The following is a 19100-nucleotide window of genomic DNA, read 5'->3' as shown; positions in this document are numbered from 1 at the left end:
TAATCCTTATTTCATGATGAATAACCTTTGGACTATAATGTATTGAACAGAAAACTATTTAAACTATCTTTAGATAGAGTTTTCCTCAAAAAACATTTTATTTTAAAAAATCTGATTTACATTTTTAAAAATCTGATTTTTAAAAAATCTGTTTTTTTTTAAATTATTGATTTTTATCCATCCTGAAGGTAAGTACATCATGATGCCTCCTTCTTCTCATTCACATGCTCTTACAAATCTGTTCTCTTTTCTAAAGACCAAGGGAATGCTCAATAACACTAGGAGGAAGCAGACTTGAAAAATTTTTTGCATTCAGGCTGTGGTAGTTGAAAAAGGGAAGAGAGAAGTTAAAAACAACAATATCACAGTGTTTGTCTGCTGCTGCTGGGTGTTCTGCTTTTAGGTGTTTTTTTAAAGATTGCATTGTTTTGTGACTTCATAAGTCTTATTGACTCACGAGAGGCGAGGTTAAAATCTTTTAAATAAAGAAATGGCATAGCATGTGGTGAACACTAATAATAAGTAATTGAACAACTAAACCCTTTCTGCAGGTAGAATTGGAGAGGCACAGGGTTTGGTTCAGGGTGGCAGGGTGTTGGAATGGAAAAACAGTAGTTAAGAGGTGTGTCATAAAAGAAAGGGCTGCTGTGCTTCTCTAACTCAAGCAATAGTTGTTATTCAGCTGTTTAGAAAATGCATTTCTATGTTCAAAGTCAAGGGAATGACCCAGAATGAAGGAGGGTCCTGAGTGCTAGAGATGAGAACCAGATGTTGGAGAATTTATTCTCTGTGTTCTTCTGTTCCTTGGGGAAAGTTTATTCTAGATCCAAATGTCTGGGTGTTGAGAGAGAGAAAAACCTCCCCCTCCACCCCATTGTTTCTGGCTGCGAGGAGAGCTGTTGTGTACTTGCAACTTAATTATCCCAAACACAAACTTCAGTATCTGTTGAGACATCTCATTGTTCCTCCCCTATTTAGGAGGGGCCTTTAAGTCTGACTTTTTGTTTAGCTGCTCCTGTTTTGTTCTTCATTGGAGAAGAATAAAAGCTTTTAAAATAGCGGCTGAAAGGACTCCAGTCAGTGTGCGGTCCCATGTATGCACAGGCACTCAGTAATGAGTAAGGGCCCCGGGCATTTTGTAGTCTGCAAGTGGCCATACCAGTATATATAATCTGTGTTGAATGGTGGTTGTGGGGATTAACACACATGCTAGTCCACACTCAAATATAAGAATATATGGGTAGTAACCTGGCAATTCCACCGATCCCCCTTCTTGCTGCAGACTCCCCCCCTCGCATGTCAACCCTCAGGGTCCCCTGTCCCCCAGGACAGGGAGATCAGTGGGCTGAAGTGGGAGGGGGGAGGCAGGAAAGTTCTCCTGATGGAAATTTTAGTCTGATGGAAAATTTAGTCTGGATCTAACCCACTGTGTTTTAACATGGACATGCCCTGCCATAATGATCCTACTAGACAGAAATAGTATAGCATAGTTTATGCAACATGAAGCACACTTGTAATCATAGGCAGTTATTCAATAATTAATTATGAAGAAAATTGTTATTTTAGATGTTTTATCTTCTCTTTTGACAAGCATTAACTTGTCAAAATCTGCTAACTCTCTGTATGTTTGTGTAAGGTTTCATAACTTAAACTGTGGTTTATTATTTTCAGATCACCAGGAGGGGTATGCCACCCAAAGGAGGTGGTGAAGTGGTATTTGTTTGTCCTGTTAAGAAAGCAGTGAAGCCTGTTCAGTTTACTGACCCTGGCAAGATTAAGCGTATCAGAGGCGTGGCGTATCCTTTAAAAGGGTAGTCTCCTGAGAAAGCTGGTGTTCTGTTATGATGCTTATTGAAAAGCTTATTAGATATGCAGTAGATCTGTGGGTATGCTGCTGTTTGTGTAACAAACCCTGTGCTGTGCCAGAATATGGTGGAATTGTGACAGAGTAGTCATGACATTTGACCAGAGAGTTCCAAAGATTTGCTTGTACAACATTCATTTTAATGTGTGCTGGTCAGATGAAGGCTCCCTAGGTGGCTTTTACCAGATTTGGAAAAAAGTCTATAAGCATTTTGACTAGATTACTGGTCTGTACATAAACGGGGCAAAAAAATAATAATCAGAATTTATTATGACAAAGCTTCCTTGGCTAGCTGCCTGGAGGCAGTTCTTAATCATCCTAGGCAACTCATTGTTTACAAGCCTGGTATTCCCTGGGGTGGTTTGGACAGGAGGATCCATGTGGATAGGAGTGGGGGGAGCAGAAGTGCACTTTACCTTCCTGTCCACCTGGCATGCCTGCTCCACTGCTGGCACATCTTTGGCCATCAACAACAAGATATACCGTATATACCCATGTGTAAGCCGACCCGCGTATAAGCCGAGGTGCCTAATTTCTCCCCAAAAATGGGGAAAAATTAGGCACCCGCGTATAAGCCGAGGGTCGGCTTATAACCCCTCCCCCCCCCGCAGGCTTACCTTACAGGGCTCTCCAGCGACGAGGGTCCGGCGGCGGCGGTGCGGCCCGGGGGGAGGGCGGGGCAGCCTTCCTGCAGCTGCAGGAGGCTGCCCTAGGCCACTCCCGGCGGCAGGAAGCGGCTGCGCGGCCCGGGGGGCCCCGGGGCAGCCTCTCTGCAGCTGCAGGAGGCGGCCCAAGGCCGCTCCCGGCGGGGAGAAGCGGTGGCGCCGCCCGGGGGCCCCCGGGGCAGCCTCTCTGCAGCTGCAGGAGGCGGCCCCAGGCCGCTCCCGGCGGGAAGAAGCGGCGCCGCCGCCCGGGGGCGGGGGCCGGGGCAGCCTTCCTGCAGCTGCAGGAGGCTGCCCCAGGCCGCTCCCGGCTGGGAGAATCGGCGGCGAGGCGCGGGGGGCCCCGGGGAAGCCTCTCTGCAGTTGCAGGAGGCGGCCCCAGGCCGTTCCCGGCGGCAGGAAGCGGCACGGCGGCGGCGGTAAGTTCCCCCCCTTCCTCCCTCCTCTTTCCTCCCTCCCCCCGTATTGACCCGCGTATAAGCCGAGGCCGGCTTTTTCAGCCCATTTTTTGGGCTGAAAAACTCGGCTTATACGCGAGTATATACGGTAATGTTCAGATGGGAACGAATCTTACATGCACAAATGCACATGGCACAGTTGATCTTCCAGGTAAAACTTGAGAATTAACTGCATGATATAAACCTGTGCACCTTGGATTTGGCCCTGCTCAAATGTTATATATATGGTGTCAAAGGCTTAGCATGGAGTTAAGATGTACTCTTGTTTCTCCACCCTGTATGCACAGGGTGAGAATTGTCTGAACTGGTATGCATGCTTTCCCATTGAATAGCGACCTAAATAACAAACTTCTAACTTCTGCCCACCCTCCATTTTTTGTTACATGACTCCTGCATGTCTTTTTGTTGCTTTCAAGTTAAACCCAGAATCACACGGGAATGTCTGAATTTCGGTTGTGTTTTGTGCAGTTTATATATAAAGTTGACGTTATACTAGTGAAACTGTTCTGATCAGATGATACAAAATAAGCTATCAATTCACAGAAGCAAGCAGTTCAGCCAAGTATGAATTAAGATGCCTTACTCTTAGGGAGTAATCCTAAACATATTTACTTGGAAGTAAACCCCATTTTATTCAGTGGGGCTTATTTCCAGGTCAGTGTTCTTAGGTCTGCAGCCCTGGTACATTTACAAATATTTTGGATCAGACTTTGGTCTGTTCTTCATTCTCCGAATGTCATCTCTTATTCATGGGACTGCAAGATTTAATTTGAAGTCCTAACATTGTCTTTCAGGAAATGGCATGTGACTTGTGCTTCCTTTGCAAAGCAGAGGGTGGCTCAATTCTCTGCTCATTCTGTCCACCTCAGCATTCCATTATATCAATAAGAAACAAACACATTTCTTGCTGGAGACAGTGACTGACAGTACAGTCATCTCTTTCAGATAGTTGTGCTCTAATATTTTAAATTCCAGTTGTAAGATAGAAATTACTGTATTGCTAAAACAAGCTATCTGCACTCTCTGAAAGATTAAGCCATTCTTTGATGTAGGAGGGTCTCATAGCTTATTCCAGGGGTTGATGGGTATAGCTGTTGTAATGTTGATTGGGCCCATGGGGTGTACAGAGCTGTTAAGGAAAGTGTGTGTGTGTGCCGTCAAGTCACAGGTGACTTATGGTGACCCTGTAGAGTGTTTAAGGCAAGAGACCTTTGGAGGTGGTTAGCATTGCTTGCCTTTGAGTGGGCTGATAGAGTTCTGAGAGAACTGTGACTGGCCCAAGGTCACCCAGCGGGCTTCATGTGGAGCAGTGGGGCATCGAACCCAGATTAGAGTCCACTGCTCTTAACCACTATACCACACCAGTTCTCAAAGTATGTGTGGGGCTCCTTAAAATGGTGTAACTTTCTACAGCCTAGTAGGCCCCCCACATTCATTGTGACCTTTTGTCCTCTGGAATCCAAAATGGAGATGTAAGTACTGCTTGCAAAACCACAGGCTGTAAATTGTATGTTTCTGTGTTCAATGTATGGAAAGCAAAAATAGGAAATGTGTCAGAAATATTTCTCTGCTATAGTCCACTCATTTTAAAGGTCTTTTAATGAAAAAGTCCTTAACTTAATGAATTAGCTATTCTGTGAGAGTATCACCCCAGATAGCAAATCGAATTGTGGATTCTGCAAGGAGCATCCTGAATAAATTCCTGCCAGATATTTACATTTATACAGATCACATGAAGGGAACTAGCTCTGGGAAGTAAGTAATCCAACTTTAAAAAAAAAAGACTTTGCATTTCAAGTTTCTAGACCACCTGCATTGTGTAATGTCGATGAACCCTGTAGACTATGCAAATATCTTTGTCCTCATATTGCTGACAAGAGACTGGTGCTACTGAGGGAACAGTGGCATGCCAAGAGCCAAAGTAGTGTTGAGGCTAGAATGAGATTTGACCCATGGACTCCCCAGCAAATGTTCTCAGCTGTGCTGTTGCACTCACTCTAATCTCATCCTCGAGGCAACAGTAGCCCTGTTCACGTTATGGTGAACACATGTACATCTTGCCTGTACATGCATACATCTGTTTGTAAGAAAGAGCAAACATGCGTTCACTTTACAAATGAAACCGGGGAGCAGTACCTGGATAAATGTGGGGTTTTAACAATCACACATTCAACTGTACATATGTTGACTGTTATGTGAGAATTACTCAGTGTACATACAAAGAGCAGTCAAGTGTACATGGATGGTACATGTGTTCACTGTAACTTGTGTACAAGATGAGTAAATCCACTCAAACTAAATTTGTGTGCAAAGGGAAGCCCTGCCTGCACGGTGCAGGAACATACCCTCAGGGTTTCTTGCATCACTTGAGCAAGTCATTTGCATGCTGCTGGAAAGTGTTCCTCTTACCTTTTGCCTTCTGGTGGGTTTGGGAGGCCCATAAAATCAAAGTGAAATAGTCTCCTCCCCTCTCCTGTCCAGGGAGGCTTTGCATATTAAGGATCTGTAGTTCTATGTGGAGAAGCAGCCTTTACCTTGTTGTAGAATCCTGCTCATTCTGACCCACTTGAACTTCAGTAGCTGCCATTGCCTCCTCCCACTTGGTTTCTCTAGGCCAGGGATGGAGAACCTTTTTTCTGCCAAGGGCCATTTGGATATTTAGAACATCATTCGCAGGCCATACAAAATTATCAACTTAAAAAGTAGCCTGCTATATTTGGTCAAACATTTAGCCAAGAGGCACAACCGGAAATGGCTCTGTCTGCCACATAGAGCGACTTGCTTTTGAGCTCTGCTGTCCCCAGCTTGGCCCAAGAGATTCAGGCAGGGCAGCATCCTACTGAGCTAGAGATCTGCCAGGACCCATGAAGGCCCATACCAAATGATTTCAAGGGCCTTATACGGCCCCCGGGCCTGACGTTCCCCACCCCTGCTCTAGGCAGAGTGAGCCTTTTGGGAAGGGAGCCTTTTGGGAAGGGAGATGTCCTTGCGCAAGACAAGATCTTCCCAGTCTCTCCTCTGCATCTTTGTTCTTCCTTCTCCCAACCCACTCTGCCTCTGTGCATGTTTAGTACTATGAGAAATCAACTGGGTACTTTAAGGGATTTTCCTTGATTGCAATAAGTCCGGTTAAGCAGGTTATCATAATACAGTGCAAGGGGAAGAAAGGGTTCAGGAAGGAAAGCAAAATTCATACTATTTCCAGTGAAAATCTAGGTTGGTTCCTAGTTTAATGGTATACAAATCCCATAAGGGAGAATCTGCCCTCCAGGTAAAATGATGGTTTTTCTGGGGGGAAATTGTTCTTTTTCATCGTTCAGACTTAGAAAAAGAGCATGTTCAATCACCTTCTAAAATATAGATGTCTTGCTTTAGAACCCAGTGTGAGAAGATTTTTCTCATGGGTGAGGTGATGGTCTCAGGATGGAATTTATGTAATCTGAGGGAAGGCCCTAAAGTTGTTGGTAGGTGTTGGCCTCATCTAGACATGCAGCAGAAGGAGGTGTTAACAAGGCCTCAGAGTGCTGAGGTGGTAAAATGGACTGCATCACTACAGGTTGCCAGTTGAAAGATTAATTTTTCAGAGTTCCGCTACATTAATCTTTCTCTTTAAGTAGAAAACTAGCATTGTGTGTGAATGGCTAGTCTAGAACCTTACCCTTTGATTGTTAGCAGAGTTTTTACATGGGGAGAATACTAAATGTGATTCTTTACCTGCATCTGAAGAGGTATGGCCCATTCTATCACCTCATTTTGCTGCATGCACAGAACAGGCCATTGCATCATCTGAGGCAGCTTATCTTTGCAAATTACCTTGTCCGGCACCAAGTGCTTGGCTTCCCTATGGTTCAGGAGGGAACTTCAGCTGCTCATCATTTGGCACAGAGTGCCTTGCAAATATGGATAGCTAACTTACTAGCACATGCATTGTGAGTGTATGATGTGAGTCATGGTTTATGGTGTAAAAAGGAGATGTTAAAAGTCAGCCAGCAAATGAATAACAATTGTTGAATAAAAGAATATAAATTATATTCACTTTTTGAAACGCATGCCCTTTAGGGCCCTTATTACCCCTTCATTGGCATAGCCAGATATACCAGCAGTCTCTTGGCTATTCGCAGGGGTCCCTTCATTCCCTGAAAGTAAGAAAGTACCAAACTGGCCAGGTTACCAAACTGACACTACAGTTGTATGCAGCACAGTTACACCTTTCAAAGTCTTTTTAAGTTAATGGCATAGAAGGGTATAACTTTGCTTAGAATTGCAGTCCCTTCCTCTGGCTTCTCAGAGCCAGTCTCAGATTAAAAGCTACTTGCTTTTCCCTGCTGGCCTCCCATTCTTCTTTTCTTACAATGAAGAATTCTCTATGGCTTCCACAGCCTATCTGTAGAATAAGAATATTGTCTAAACAGGCTGACATATATTTTTGGTGCAATTTAAAATACAAACTAAAGCTAACCTGTATGGATATGTACCATTTATCTGTGTTCTTTTCATGAGGAGGAGACTGTGAGGTACACACACCACTTTGTTATGACCCAGGGCTGGTTTGTTAGTTGGTTTGTTTTGTGGGGAAAGGGAAAATTGGAGAACTTTCTTGCCAGGCTGTGTCATGCTGCAAGTCAGGCCTGTGAAATGAATGTGGACTGCTTGGAAAGGCATATCTTCAGGTCCACTGCAAAAGGGTAAGGAGTGGAGCAAATGCTTGGGCCAAGCAATTTTATACACAAATACAAAACTTACTGTTAAGCATACATCACTTATGACAACTGTGAACATTTTTACCATTTATTCTCCTGTCTGCTCTTTTTCAGGTCTCCAGGTTTTGGGTTGTCCCTTGTGGCAGAGACTGCTAATGGTGCTTTCCTTAGTGCTGAGCTGGCCTCTAACCCCCAGGGAGAGGGTGTTGCTGTACTCCCAGAAGACGTTGGCACAAACTGCGCAAAGTTACTACTTGAAGAGATTTACAGGGTATGTGACTAGTTTACAGTCTCTTTAGAATACAAGGTGAAGGTGCTGTCCGACAGATCTCCTTACATTCATTTTTTCGTGTGTGTGTGTGGGGTGTTATTTAATGCTGCCAACGTTGTTTTGCTGTTTGTCATTTTCATTTTATAGAAGGTAAAAGTGAATGCTGCACTCTATAATGAAATTTATCTTAACGGAGGGAAGTAATCTTTGTCAGAAATACAGCTTTTCTTTTAGCAGGCAATTGGAACAAGGTTGTTATTCAGAAGCCACACCAGCTTGATTAGCAGATCATTATGGAAGATGGAGATGCTGAAGCATCATTTTGTGCCTGTTGCCAGTTCACTCAGCAGTAAATGGGATTCTTGATCTTGGTCAGATCAAGTCATCTGATATTGCTCTGGTTATATTGCTTCCTAATTGAAGCCAAAGAAACAGATGGGCCTTATCCTGGCTTGCCTAATGGGCTGTAAGGCTGCAGATGGAGTTGGAGAAACCAGGGTATGCTTTGTAGGATTGTATTTGAGGACAAGAAAGCGCATGTATTTTCAGTGACCCCAGCCAATATGACCCATGACCTCTGTCTCCCCCCCCCCTTAGCATGTGATATAGCTTCTTCACTTGAGCCATTTTTTCCTAACTACTTTCTTGTCCCACAGATTCCTATGATACGCAAATGTAGCTTGCTTGGGTTGAGCCATGTAACAGTAGGTGAATGAAAAAAGTGAGCTGAGGCTAAGGAACTGAGCTGAATGGTTTACCCAATAGGAAAACTAGTTTTTAACTTATAGCAGGTGCTGTGCACAAACCCCTGGCCCAAATTAAAAACAAGTCTAGCAAACCTGACCATCGGTTCTTTCTGCCATCTCCAGTTAAGACAGTAGATAGGCCTAAGTATTAACAACAGAACTTGCACAGAAGGACATCTGGTCTGAAGTATTTAGTGGCTGCCGCTATTGAACAGTACTACATATGTGAGAAAGTTAGAAGTATGAATAATTCTGCAGCTGACCTTCTCTGGTGAAAGTAATTTCATTTTCGTGTGTGTTTCTCTTTCTCTCTCCAAGAGGTGTTCCACTTTTGAGGACTTGAATGTGTTTGTGTGCTTCTTGAAAGAATTGGCTATAATTCTGTATATTCCTAGTGGGTATCCAAAAAGGGTATATTGAGTGCATGTTGACCTTTACTGAGTTTTGTGAATCTTATCCAAATGACTCTTTATTCTGAAGGTGCTACAGTTTTGCTTTTAAAACATTCACCAGAAATTAGATTGTCCTTTTGTTTTCAAGTGATTTAACAGGGAGAACTAGAGAAGTCACAGCTATTGAGGTGCATAGCATGAAGTTGCTCCATCAGACTGCTTCAAGGAATAAACCCAATTAGGGGAAAAAGTGTTCTCTCATTCAAGAAAGCATTTACATCAACAGATCTGTAGAGGGCAAGATATACAAAGATGGTGAGGCCTGTGAATGAAGGAAGAACAATGGGCTGATGAACAAGAGGCACTAGATCAGTCCTCAGAGCACTTGTCGATGCAGCCTTTGTTGAATTGATGAAATTGATAAATCTCATATTTTTGATCAGGAGAGCTCTACTGTGACGTGAGTGCTTTTGTACTCACAAGTCATTTCTAATGGAGAAATAGGCTTCTGTAATTCTGTACATCCCTACCCAATAACTCTTAGTTCAAAAACAGCTGCTGGTGTTGCAGTTAAGAGTAAGTAGCAATTGTTGGCTGTAACAAGCCCTGAGCCTGGCTTGTGCTAGGAAAGGGCGGGGTAGAAATCAAATCAAATAAACTGATAGTTGTTAACAGCTATCTGATAGCAAACATTCCATTTTTGGGCAAAGCATTAAAGCAAACAGCAGCCTTGCAACTTCAGTCTTTCTTGGAATAAGAGAGTGCAGCCCTGTTAATTTCCCCAAACCTCTTTGTGGCTTTTAAAATACTACTGAAGTTAGTCTCCTTCTGGACCAGCTACATGAGGTGGGCATTTGGCTTTCCATAGTCCTCTCTAGGCCACCTCTAGGCCAGCAGAAGGTGATGCTGGGGGACTGTTGTTGGACTCAGTGGCACATAATGTTGTTGAACTCAGTGGCAAATTACGTAAATGGTGCATACTTACAGCATCAGACAAAATGTACTATAGACAGTCATATTTCTTTACCAAATTATCTTTCTAAACTACTTCAAAAGCCCTATTGCACGAGTAAAAATAAATATTATTTGATTTCCTGGGAAGAAATATATTCAAGAGCGCAGACCTGTTTTGTAGATTCTGCAGGGATTTCTAGAAATCATCTACGGTGGTGATAACAGTCTCCTGCCTCACTGCAACTGTGCGAGTATCTCTCTTTGAAATGCATGGAGACCGCTTCACTTTTCTTGTTGATTTTCCGTCATCAACTCTTCCATTTCCTGTAGCAGGGGCTGAGTTTAATTTTGCCAGTTCTTTTTTAGTTCTATTAATTAAATCCTGAAATGATTTTTGAAGATTTAGCAATAGTTCCTCCCAGTCTTCTGGCAGTATTTGCAATATTTGCTCCCATTTCATGGCCACTGGTCATGTTTTCACTATTGTTTGATAGGAGTGGATGAATAATTTTGTCAACAAAAACTCTTGTAACAGAGATTTCAAACAGTGAGAGGAATATACGCATTTTTAGTAGCATCTTAGGAATAGTAGGTTGGGAGAATAAAAGGAGCAATTTCACCTCTGGCAGCATATTCACAAGTCGTTCCACTTTAATTACATCAACAAGGCGTGGCTCAGTTCTCAAAAGCTGACTGTTGGAATTTATAAAAAGGTAAAGGTCATTCCTGACCCATGGGGTGACGTCACATCCCAACATTTACTAGGCAGACTTTGTTTATGGGGTGGTTTGCCAGTTCCTTCCCCAGTCATCTTCCCTTTACCCCCAGCAAGCTGGGTACTCATTTTACCAACCTCAGAAGGATGGAAGGCTGAGTCAACCTTGAGCCAGCTACCTGAAACCAACTTTTGTTGGGATCAAACTCTGGTCGTGAGCAGAGCTTGGACTGCAGTACTACAGCTTATCACTCTTCGCCATGGGGCTCTTGTTGGAATTTATAACTACGTTTATTTTGCCAACGGCCATAGTTCAAATCATTCTCAGCTACATATAACACTCTCTGGATCCTTTGCAATTGGCATGCCATTCCATAAGTAAATTCCAACTCAGCACCTCCCTCATCAGCTGGCTGAACCACAGACTGCAACCTCTGAGTTACATTCTTTCCCAAGTTGCTTGAAGTTTTTGTTTTTAAGTCGTTTATAACATTTGAGGGGGCAAAATTCATAGCCTCCTCTGTAAAGGCTCTGAGGTCATGACTAAATTGTTTGAACTGAGCAGAAATGTGATTTAATTGCTGAAAAATCTCAATAACTGTTTTTGAAGTAAGTAAACAATTATCTCCAACAAACTTTAGTTAAAGACCTTCCAAGTGATCTATATTAATGTCACATCTGCATTTTATACTGTCGCAAGGTCGAGTTGGCTCATCTACTCCAAATAAATTAGGAGAGTTGGAGAAATCCCATGAGCGGTTATCTAGCAGAGATTGGGATTGTAAAATAAACCCCTCCTAAATACTTCTTTATAATTTGCAAAAAGCCAGGAGAGTGGGAGACTTCCTGACTTCCTCAGGCAAGCCATTCCATAAGGTGGGGGCCACAATGGAGAATGCACATGTATGGGCAGTTGTTGACATTGTCCATTTGCAGGGTGACATCTGCAGAAGGCCCTGCTCAGCAAGTGATGCTGTCACGGTGGAGCATTGGGAGACCATGAAGGGCTTTGTATGTGATAGCCAGTATCTTGAATTGAGCCTGGTAACTGCAGACTAATATGCATGCTCTGTCTAGCTCCTGATAATAACTGATCTGTGGCTCTGATCATATCTAGGCTTGATAACTTCAATGTGCACTACACGGGGCTACTTTTGTTCAGAGACTCTTCTGCAAGGCTTCCAGCTCATACATCTGCACAGGAACATACTTCTCCAGTTCTCTAAAGGCTTTACCATCTACTGATCCATTCCCAAGCAGATTAAAAATGCTAATGCTTACTTTTAAAGCCCTGAATAGATTGGGACCTCGGGATATATTAAGAACCACTTTCTTATCTGAGCATTAAGATCTGTATCAGAGTTCTTTCTTTTTATGCCCCCATCCGCTGAGGTGAGGCAGGTAGCTGTGAGGGACAGGTCCCCAGGCCAAAATTCACCCACATAACCTTTGGAATTTGATGCCTCAAGCCCTCCCCACACACCCCCCCCAGTCCTACCACCTGGCTTAGGCATTAGGTTAAAATTTCCCTGTTCACGGAGGTAATTGCTATGTAATTTGGCATGTTAGCCACTGACTATTTGTGTGCTAGCCACTATCTTTGATTTAATTGTACTGGTTTGATTATTTTTATCAGCTGCCAACGTTTCTGTATTACCTAGTTTTATTTATTGCTAAAGTGTGCATATTACCTATTTTTGTGCCATGTTTTATGAAACTTTGCCCTGTTTTTATTGTTATGTTGTTCTGTTTGTCCTGATTATTACTAGGGTTTTTGTTTTTTGTTTTTACTAGCCTTTTTAGCAGTGTTCACTATAAGTGTGTATATTTATTTTGAAAGTCTTCATTGTGAGGGCAAATAAAAATAAAGCTGCAATGTAGGCATGTTGTTGCTGTTTTGCTGTCAAGTCGCAGTTGGCTTGTGGTGACCCCATAGGGTTTTTCAAGACAAGAGACGTTTGGTTTGCCATTGTTATCTCCGTGTCACAACCCTGGTATTCCGTGGAGGTCTCCCATCCAGATACTAGCCAGGGTCAGGGCTGAGAGTGTGTGACTGGCCCAAGGTCACCCAGCAAGCTTCCACAGGTGCTAGTCTGACACTTTAACCACTACACCACACTGGCTCTCATAGGCATATTAGCAATTTTCCCCCCTGCCAGATTCGAAGTGTGTTATTTACTGGGGAATGTATGAAGTTTTTCAGAGGAGCTCTTCTACTTACACAGCAGGAGCAAGAATGTTAACTCCTGCTGCCCTTTGACATCTTTGTGTGGGCAGGAGAGTTGGTTCTTTCTGTCTCTATTTTCTGGTTAGCATAAAGCTTAATTATTAAAATGTTTGTCTTTGCAGGGAGGCTGTGTGGATTCAACAAACCAAAGCTTAGTCGTCCTCCTCATGACCCTTGGACAGCAGGATGTTTCCAAAGTCCTATTAGGAACACTCTCTCCATACACGTAAGTTCTTCTTTTTTTCTCCACATCCCCCCCCACCACCAAAAGTGAAATTAACAAGCCTTACCCCATTTGCTAATTGGATTATATAACAGTTGGGGGGGTTGGATGCTTTGAAATGCTTGATTTGTAACTGTGAAAGGAACTTCTTGAACTCCTTGTTAAAGAACTCAACAACGTCGTATGTTGCCAGGTGTCTGTTTTTGTGCATTACATTGGATGACTTTCTTACTTTTCAATACTGCATAATCCCAGAGCAGTAACGGGCTGAAATTTGTTCACACATCAGCCAGGTGTCGCCTACCTGGAGATATGCTCTTGACCCATATTCCTAGCATCTAACGTTTTGTACTATTAAAGGTAAAGCTTCTACTCTATTTTTTTCCATGGATATTTAGAAGAAATTTCCAGAAACCATTTGGAAGAATTTGTGTGTGTTTTGTTCAATTAGTCTTTAAGAAGGAAAATGCCTTCTTTCCATGAATAGATGGACACAAGTCATCCCATCTTTGTAACCAGCTCAACAAACAGCCTTGGAAAAACATCTCAGCTTTGTTTTCAAGTTTTTTTCAGATTGTGTGTCCCTGAACATGCTCATGGAAATCATGGCTAAACAACTAGATTATGAACTGTCCTTTTTCGGTTATCATGGTACCGGTGCTGTATACACAAAAGGTACAGTACTGTGATAACTGAAGAATGATGGTGCCATCACAGTGAAAACTGAAATCCATAAATGAATTTTGGCATCTGACCTTGGAATCCAAGAGGGTTGGTTTCTGGGTTGTATGGAGGGTGGTCCTGTGTTGATCAATGACATCCCAGTGATTCTCCAGTGCGTCAGTTGGCAGGGGAACAAGCAGTTGTGCATGGCTCGGTAATAAAGTACTTAACAAGTAATCTTTAATAATCTGATGATCACCCTCTGAAGAGTAAATGCTTAGGGATTTCCAGGCTATGGGTCATGAAACAGCATGAGGAGAAGAGGCATGAAGGCATCAGGTGTAGATGTGTGACATAGTACATGGGAGGGAAAGGTGGAGGAATTGGATTGGAGAGTATATTAACATAAGAACATAAGAAAGGCCATGCAAGATCAGACCAAGGTCCATCAAGTCCAGCAGTCTGTTCACACAGGGGCCAACCAGGTGCCTCTAGGAAGCCCACAAGCAAGACAACTGCAGCAGCATTTATCCTGCTTGTGTTCCACGGCACCCGAGATAACAGGCATGCTCCTCTGATTCATTGTGGATTCTAGCACAGCTTTATAAAAATCTGGGAAAGAGTACATTGAAATCCCTCAGAAGGTGAGTGAGGATACAGATTAAGATTTTACAGCTGATTTATGGCAACCCAGTAGGGTTTTCAAAGCAAGATACTAACAGAGGTGGTTTGCCATTGCCTTCCTCTGCATAACAGATAGTGTAGCAAGACTCATGTTATTCAAAAGGTTAACGTGCTAGAATACCTGGTGTTCACATGTTGCATGTAGCCAAAATCAAGAAAAATGTGCTTTTTATTTATTGGATTATATAACATGCTATTTGAATATTTATACCCTGCTTTTCTCCCCAGCTATGGAGAATCATAGCAACTAGCTCTGGTTATCACAGATAACTGGAGTTCATTTTTTATCACTCTCCACGTGAAGCAGGAGGAGCAAGACATACCCAGACAATTAGAAGAACTGTCCCATTTTAAAAACAAAATCGCAGGTCGCCAGGATTTCACATTGTATTGTCATAGCCATGTTTGTGTCTGCCCACCCCCACCTTGGGACAGAATAAATGACATTGCAAGAGTTCTCAAAATAAGCTGTTTTGCATTATGAAACATTAAAACTGGCTCTCCCCCTTTTTTGTTTTTAATTTTGGGAGAAATCAGCTACGGTCTGATCTGTGTATTCTCCACTGTCGTCTACTATCGGCTGAGAGGTTCCCATCAGTTCTGCTGTTTCAGCTTATTAGCACTTTCTTGTATTCCAGTCTCCTAACACTGCTGTAGTTGAAGATTCTGTTTTTCCTAGACAGGTTAGTCAGGGGAAGCTGACAACAGTAAATGCATCAGTAATAGCCTCTCTTTCTTCCAACATCATTGTTTCTCAGCTGTGGGCAAGATCTTTGTTTAGTTTGGCTTCTCCCCATCTCTGCTGTTTCTTGGCCCAGAACAAGCAGAGAGTGATTTGAGAGTGTTTGCTCTGGGGATACAACAAGGTGCCTGGCTTTTTTCAGATCTATGTAGTTCAGCCAGCTGTTTCCTTCAGCGGCTAACCAGATGCCCTGGAATTCACACAGCAGCGGCATATAGGCCTCCGTGCAGCTATTTTTTTAGACTGTTTAACTGTTTGAAGGGTGCAAGAGGTAAATGGGCATTCTGGCCCATACTTGTATGGGGCAAAATAAAGTGTGAAATGGAATGCATCCTCCTCTTGAGGCTTCCCACAACCTTGATCTGCCCTGCATGTCTGGATTTCCCTCCTGCACTTCTCTTTGAATACTTTTAGTTGCTGGTATTTACAGAATTGTTATTACCACAATAGTTATCTATCTCAATGCCAGGCCAGCCATTTCCATATCATGTGTGTATTTCATTTTGTTTTCCTCCCACAAAAATAGTTTGTGTATTTATTTAAAAAATGTATATCCCACCTTTCTGCCCCTGCTGAAGCCACCAAGGTGGCTAACAATTTAAACATACATGATAAAATTACATTATAAAACCATTAAAATGAACCCCCCTCCAAAACATACATCATTAAAACAACTTTTAAAAGACTTAAAAAAAACAGAGTTAAAATACATACAGAATATAAAAACATTGGTTAGGAAGGAAGGATCATTGAAGGAAGCCCCCCCCCCCCCAAGTCTTCACCCACTGGCAGAAGACAGCAACAGAAGGGACAGATTAATCTCCCTGGGGGATACTTCCAGAGCCAGTGTGGTGTAGTGGTTAGGAGTGGTGGACTCTAATCTGGGGAACAGGGTTTGATTCCCCACTCCTCCACATGAGCGTCGGACTCTAATCTGGTGAACCGGATTGGTTTCTCCACTCCTACACATGAAACCAGCTGGGTGACCTTAGGCTAGTCACAGTTCTCTGAACTCTCTCAGCCCCACCTACTTCACAAAGTATCTGTTGTGGGGAGAGGAAGGGAAGGAGATTGTAAACCAGTTTGCGAAGGCAGATTTCAGAAAATCCCTCTGACAGGCTTTGCCCTTGTGGCAACAATTGTATTGAAACAGTTGCTCATGTCTTGTTTTATTGTAGCTTCTACACAGAATTTCGTAATGAACTTTTATGCCCCCTGTTGGTTAATAGACGGAATGTCTCGGATTCTTTTAATGTTTCCTATTTATTGAACAATCGTTCGCCCCGTATATTGGAGACGGTGGCACAGTTTTTAAAGTTTGTTTTAAAAGCCCGCCAAACAGTTAATTAGATGGCAGTATCAACAAACAGTGCTATTCGATGTAACTGTCTTTTAACTATTCTATAAAGGGCACTTTTTAATATCTCCATTCTTTTTGTACCCTTCTGCATTATGTTTTTATGCCAATAAAGGAATGATGATGATGAAGTAAGCCAGTTTGATTCTCCTTAAAAAAGGTAGAGAAAGTCGGCATATAAAAACCTACCAGTACTCTTTTCCTCCTCCTCCAAGAAGGCCTTTTCCCGGGTTGCCACATGCCTAATCTCAGGAGCTGGGGGCAACCGAAGCAGGGCCTCTGAAGATGACCGTTATGGTTGGGCATGTTCATCAGAATTAGGCAGTCCTTCAGGTATGCTGGTCTCAAATTATATAGGGCTTTGAAGGTTGAGACCAGCACCTTGAATTGTTCACAGAAACAAATTGGAAGCCAGTGTAGGGGGGCCAAAACTAGAGTGATAAGGTCCCTATGACCCACTCCAGTCAACATCCCGGTTGCAGCATTCTATACCAATTGAAGTTTCCAAACATTTTTCAAAGGCAGCACCACATAGAGGGCATTGCAGTAATCTAATCCAAATATAACTAGGGCATGCACCTCAGTGACCACATCTTTTCTGCCCAGGAAAGGGTGCAGCTGGCTAACCAGTCAAAGTTGGTAAAAGGTACTCTTGACCACAGCTGCCACCTGCTTATCCAGCAGTAGTCTGGGTCCAAGAGCACCCCCAGACTATAGACCTGTTCCTTCAAGGGAAGTGCAACCCCACCCAGAATGGATGACTCCTCAATCCCGGGTCAGTACTTCTCACTCTGAGGGCATCTTCAGAGTGGGTGATTTCCTTCACTTGCTCAGGGAGGCACGAACAAGGTCTTCAACTTCCTGTCCCTTGAGGGAATCGACCCCCCTTCTCAGTTTGTTTCCTGCCTCGCAAAGAGAAAGCAGCTCTCTGCTAGCTTAGGTCTTTCTGAGGAAACTTACCACGTGTTTTCTCAGCTTTCCTTATTCTACCTTTGATCTAAACATTTTTTAATCGTTACCTTTTGTGGGGAGGGGGCATTTCCCATATGTCAATTTGGCGAAGCAGCAGATTAAATTTTCATATATTATCAGGTTGATTTTTTTTTTCAGTGAATGGTGGCTCCTACTAGAACCCAGCTTTGGTCCAAACTAACTATCGGTACCAATTGAGATGTTTATACCTATACTTATTTTGCCTTATTTTTTTTCTTTTAGAATTGAGTTTCTGCGACATTTAAGAAGCTATTTCCAGGTTATGTTTAAAATTGAAATGAAACCATCTGATGAAGAGCACAAAGGTGGTGAAAAAGTCCTAATGACCTGTGTTGGCATTGGGTTTTCCAATCTGAGCAAGACAGTAAAATGACAAAGAGCCTGAAGATTTTAATGAAACATGAACTCATGTTTGTACATTAAAAATGAATTAACCTTATCTGTTACGCAGATGGTATTGTTCTGTTATGAAACATTCATGCAATTTTAGTTTGCACAGAAAAAACATGCAAATTGTTTTTGGTAGTGTGTGTGTGCTTTGTATATCTCGGTTTTGCAAAGCAATAGTTGCTGTGGTCTGTCTAAATAACCCTTAAAAGATTGTGTAAAATCATTATAGTTGAGTTGAAGAACTCTGATGCAGACATTTGGCCAAATGACCTTGGTAGAACCTACTGACAAGTTGTTATGCTTAGCTGTAAAACTTGTGCAAACCAAGCATAGAACATAACCATTAATCTAGCGATCTGCTGCTGTTTTCCTTGTGTAAGCAGCTTGTGATAAAATCTTCAGGGAAGGTTGCAGTCCTGGACCTGCTTGTTTGGAAGACATGTTATTAGTACTACACTGGAGAATAAAACTTTAATCAGCTGTTTTTCCCTGCAAGCAAGAGCTTGAGCATTTGGTATCCTCAAATGGCCATCTGTCACTGTACTAATTTTAAGCGTAAGGTACTTTTCTCTTAAGGTCAGCACTGCCCATTAATCTGCTGTAGAAGGAATTCTGAAAAATTCTTGTGGACCACAATCTGCAGGACCAATCAATTGTAGCCAGTTGTGGCAACTTAAGAATTGCTATACCGCTCTCTCTCTCTCATTCCTATATAATGCCCATTGGAATACAAGTAATAATTTTTCTGCATGTGTGCACTTATGCTTCTTGACAGGTCTTATCATTGGTGTCCCATATCATTGGGGTTGCTGGTGAACAAAGTGATTTGTTTTGTTACATACACTGCCAGTGACAAGTCCATCCACTTAGTAAAATAATATATATATCCATGACCATAGTAAAATAATATTATATATATCCATGACCATACAAGAACAACATCTTGGGAGTTTTCATCAATGAGAACATCCCTTTGTCCTTTTTTCTCTGTAGAAGTACAGATTGAGTCTGCTTCTCGATGGAGATACTGGAACGGATTAATGTGTGTACATTCATCTA

At 42.5% G+C, this 19100-nt stretch overlaps 1 protein-coding gene across 1 annotated transcript in view; it reads left to right on the top strand.

Annotated features, from left to right (window-relative positions):
• Positions 1-18087, top strand: part of RCL1 (RNA terminal phosphate cyclase like 1) — a 33957-nt gene extending 15870 nt beyond the window's left edge. Inside the window, exons 5-9 of the mRNA XM_056848385.1 lie at positions 1672-1796; positions 4614-4739; positions 7799-7955; positions 13112-13215; positions 17874-18087. Of these exons, the coding sequence (XP_056704363.1) occupies positions 1672-1796; positions 4614-4739; positions 7799-7955; positions 13112-13215; positions 17874-18024 (663 nt within the window). The 3' untranslated portion in view covers positions 18025-18087. The remainder of the gene's footprint in view (positions 1-1671; positions 1797-4613; positions 4740-7798; positions 7956-13111; positions 13216-17873) is intronic.
• Positions 18088-19100: the final 1013 nt, after the last annotated feature.

This window comes from Euleptes europaea, chromosome 4 (genome assembly GCF_029931775.1).
Source record: "Euleptes europaea isolate rEulEur1 chromosome 4, rEulEur1.hap1, whole genome shotgun sequence".
Taxonomy (NCBI): Eukaryota; Metazoa; Chordata; class Lepidosauria; order Squamata; family Sphaerodactylidae; genus Euleptes; species Euleptes europaea.
This window is presented reverse-complemented; position numbering and strand designations above follow the sequence as displayed.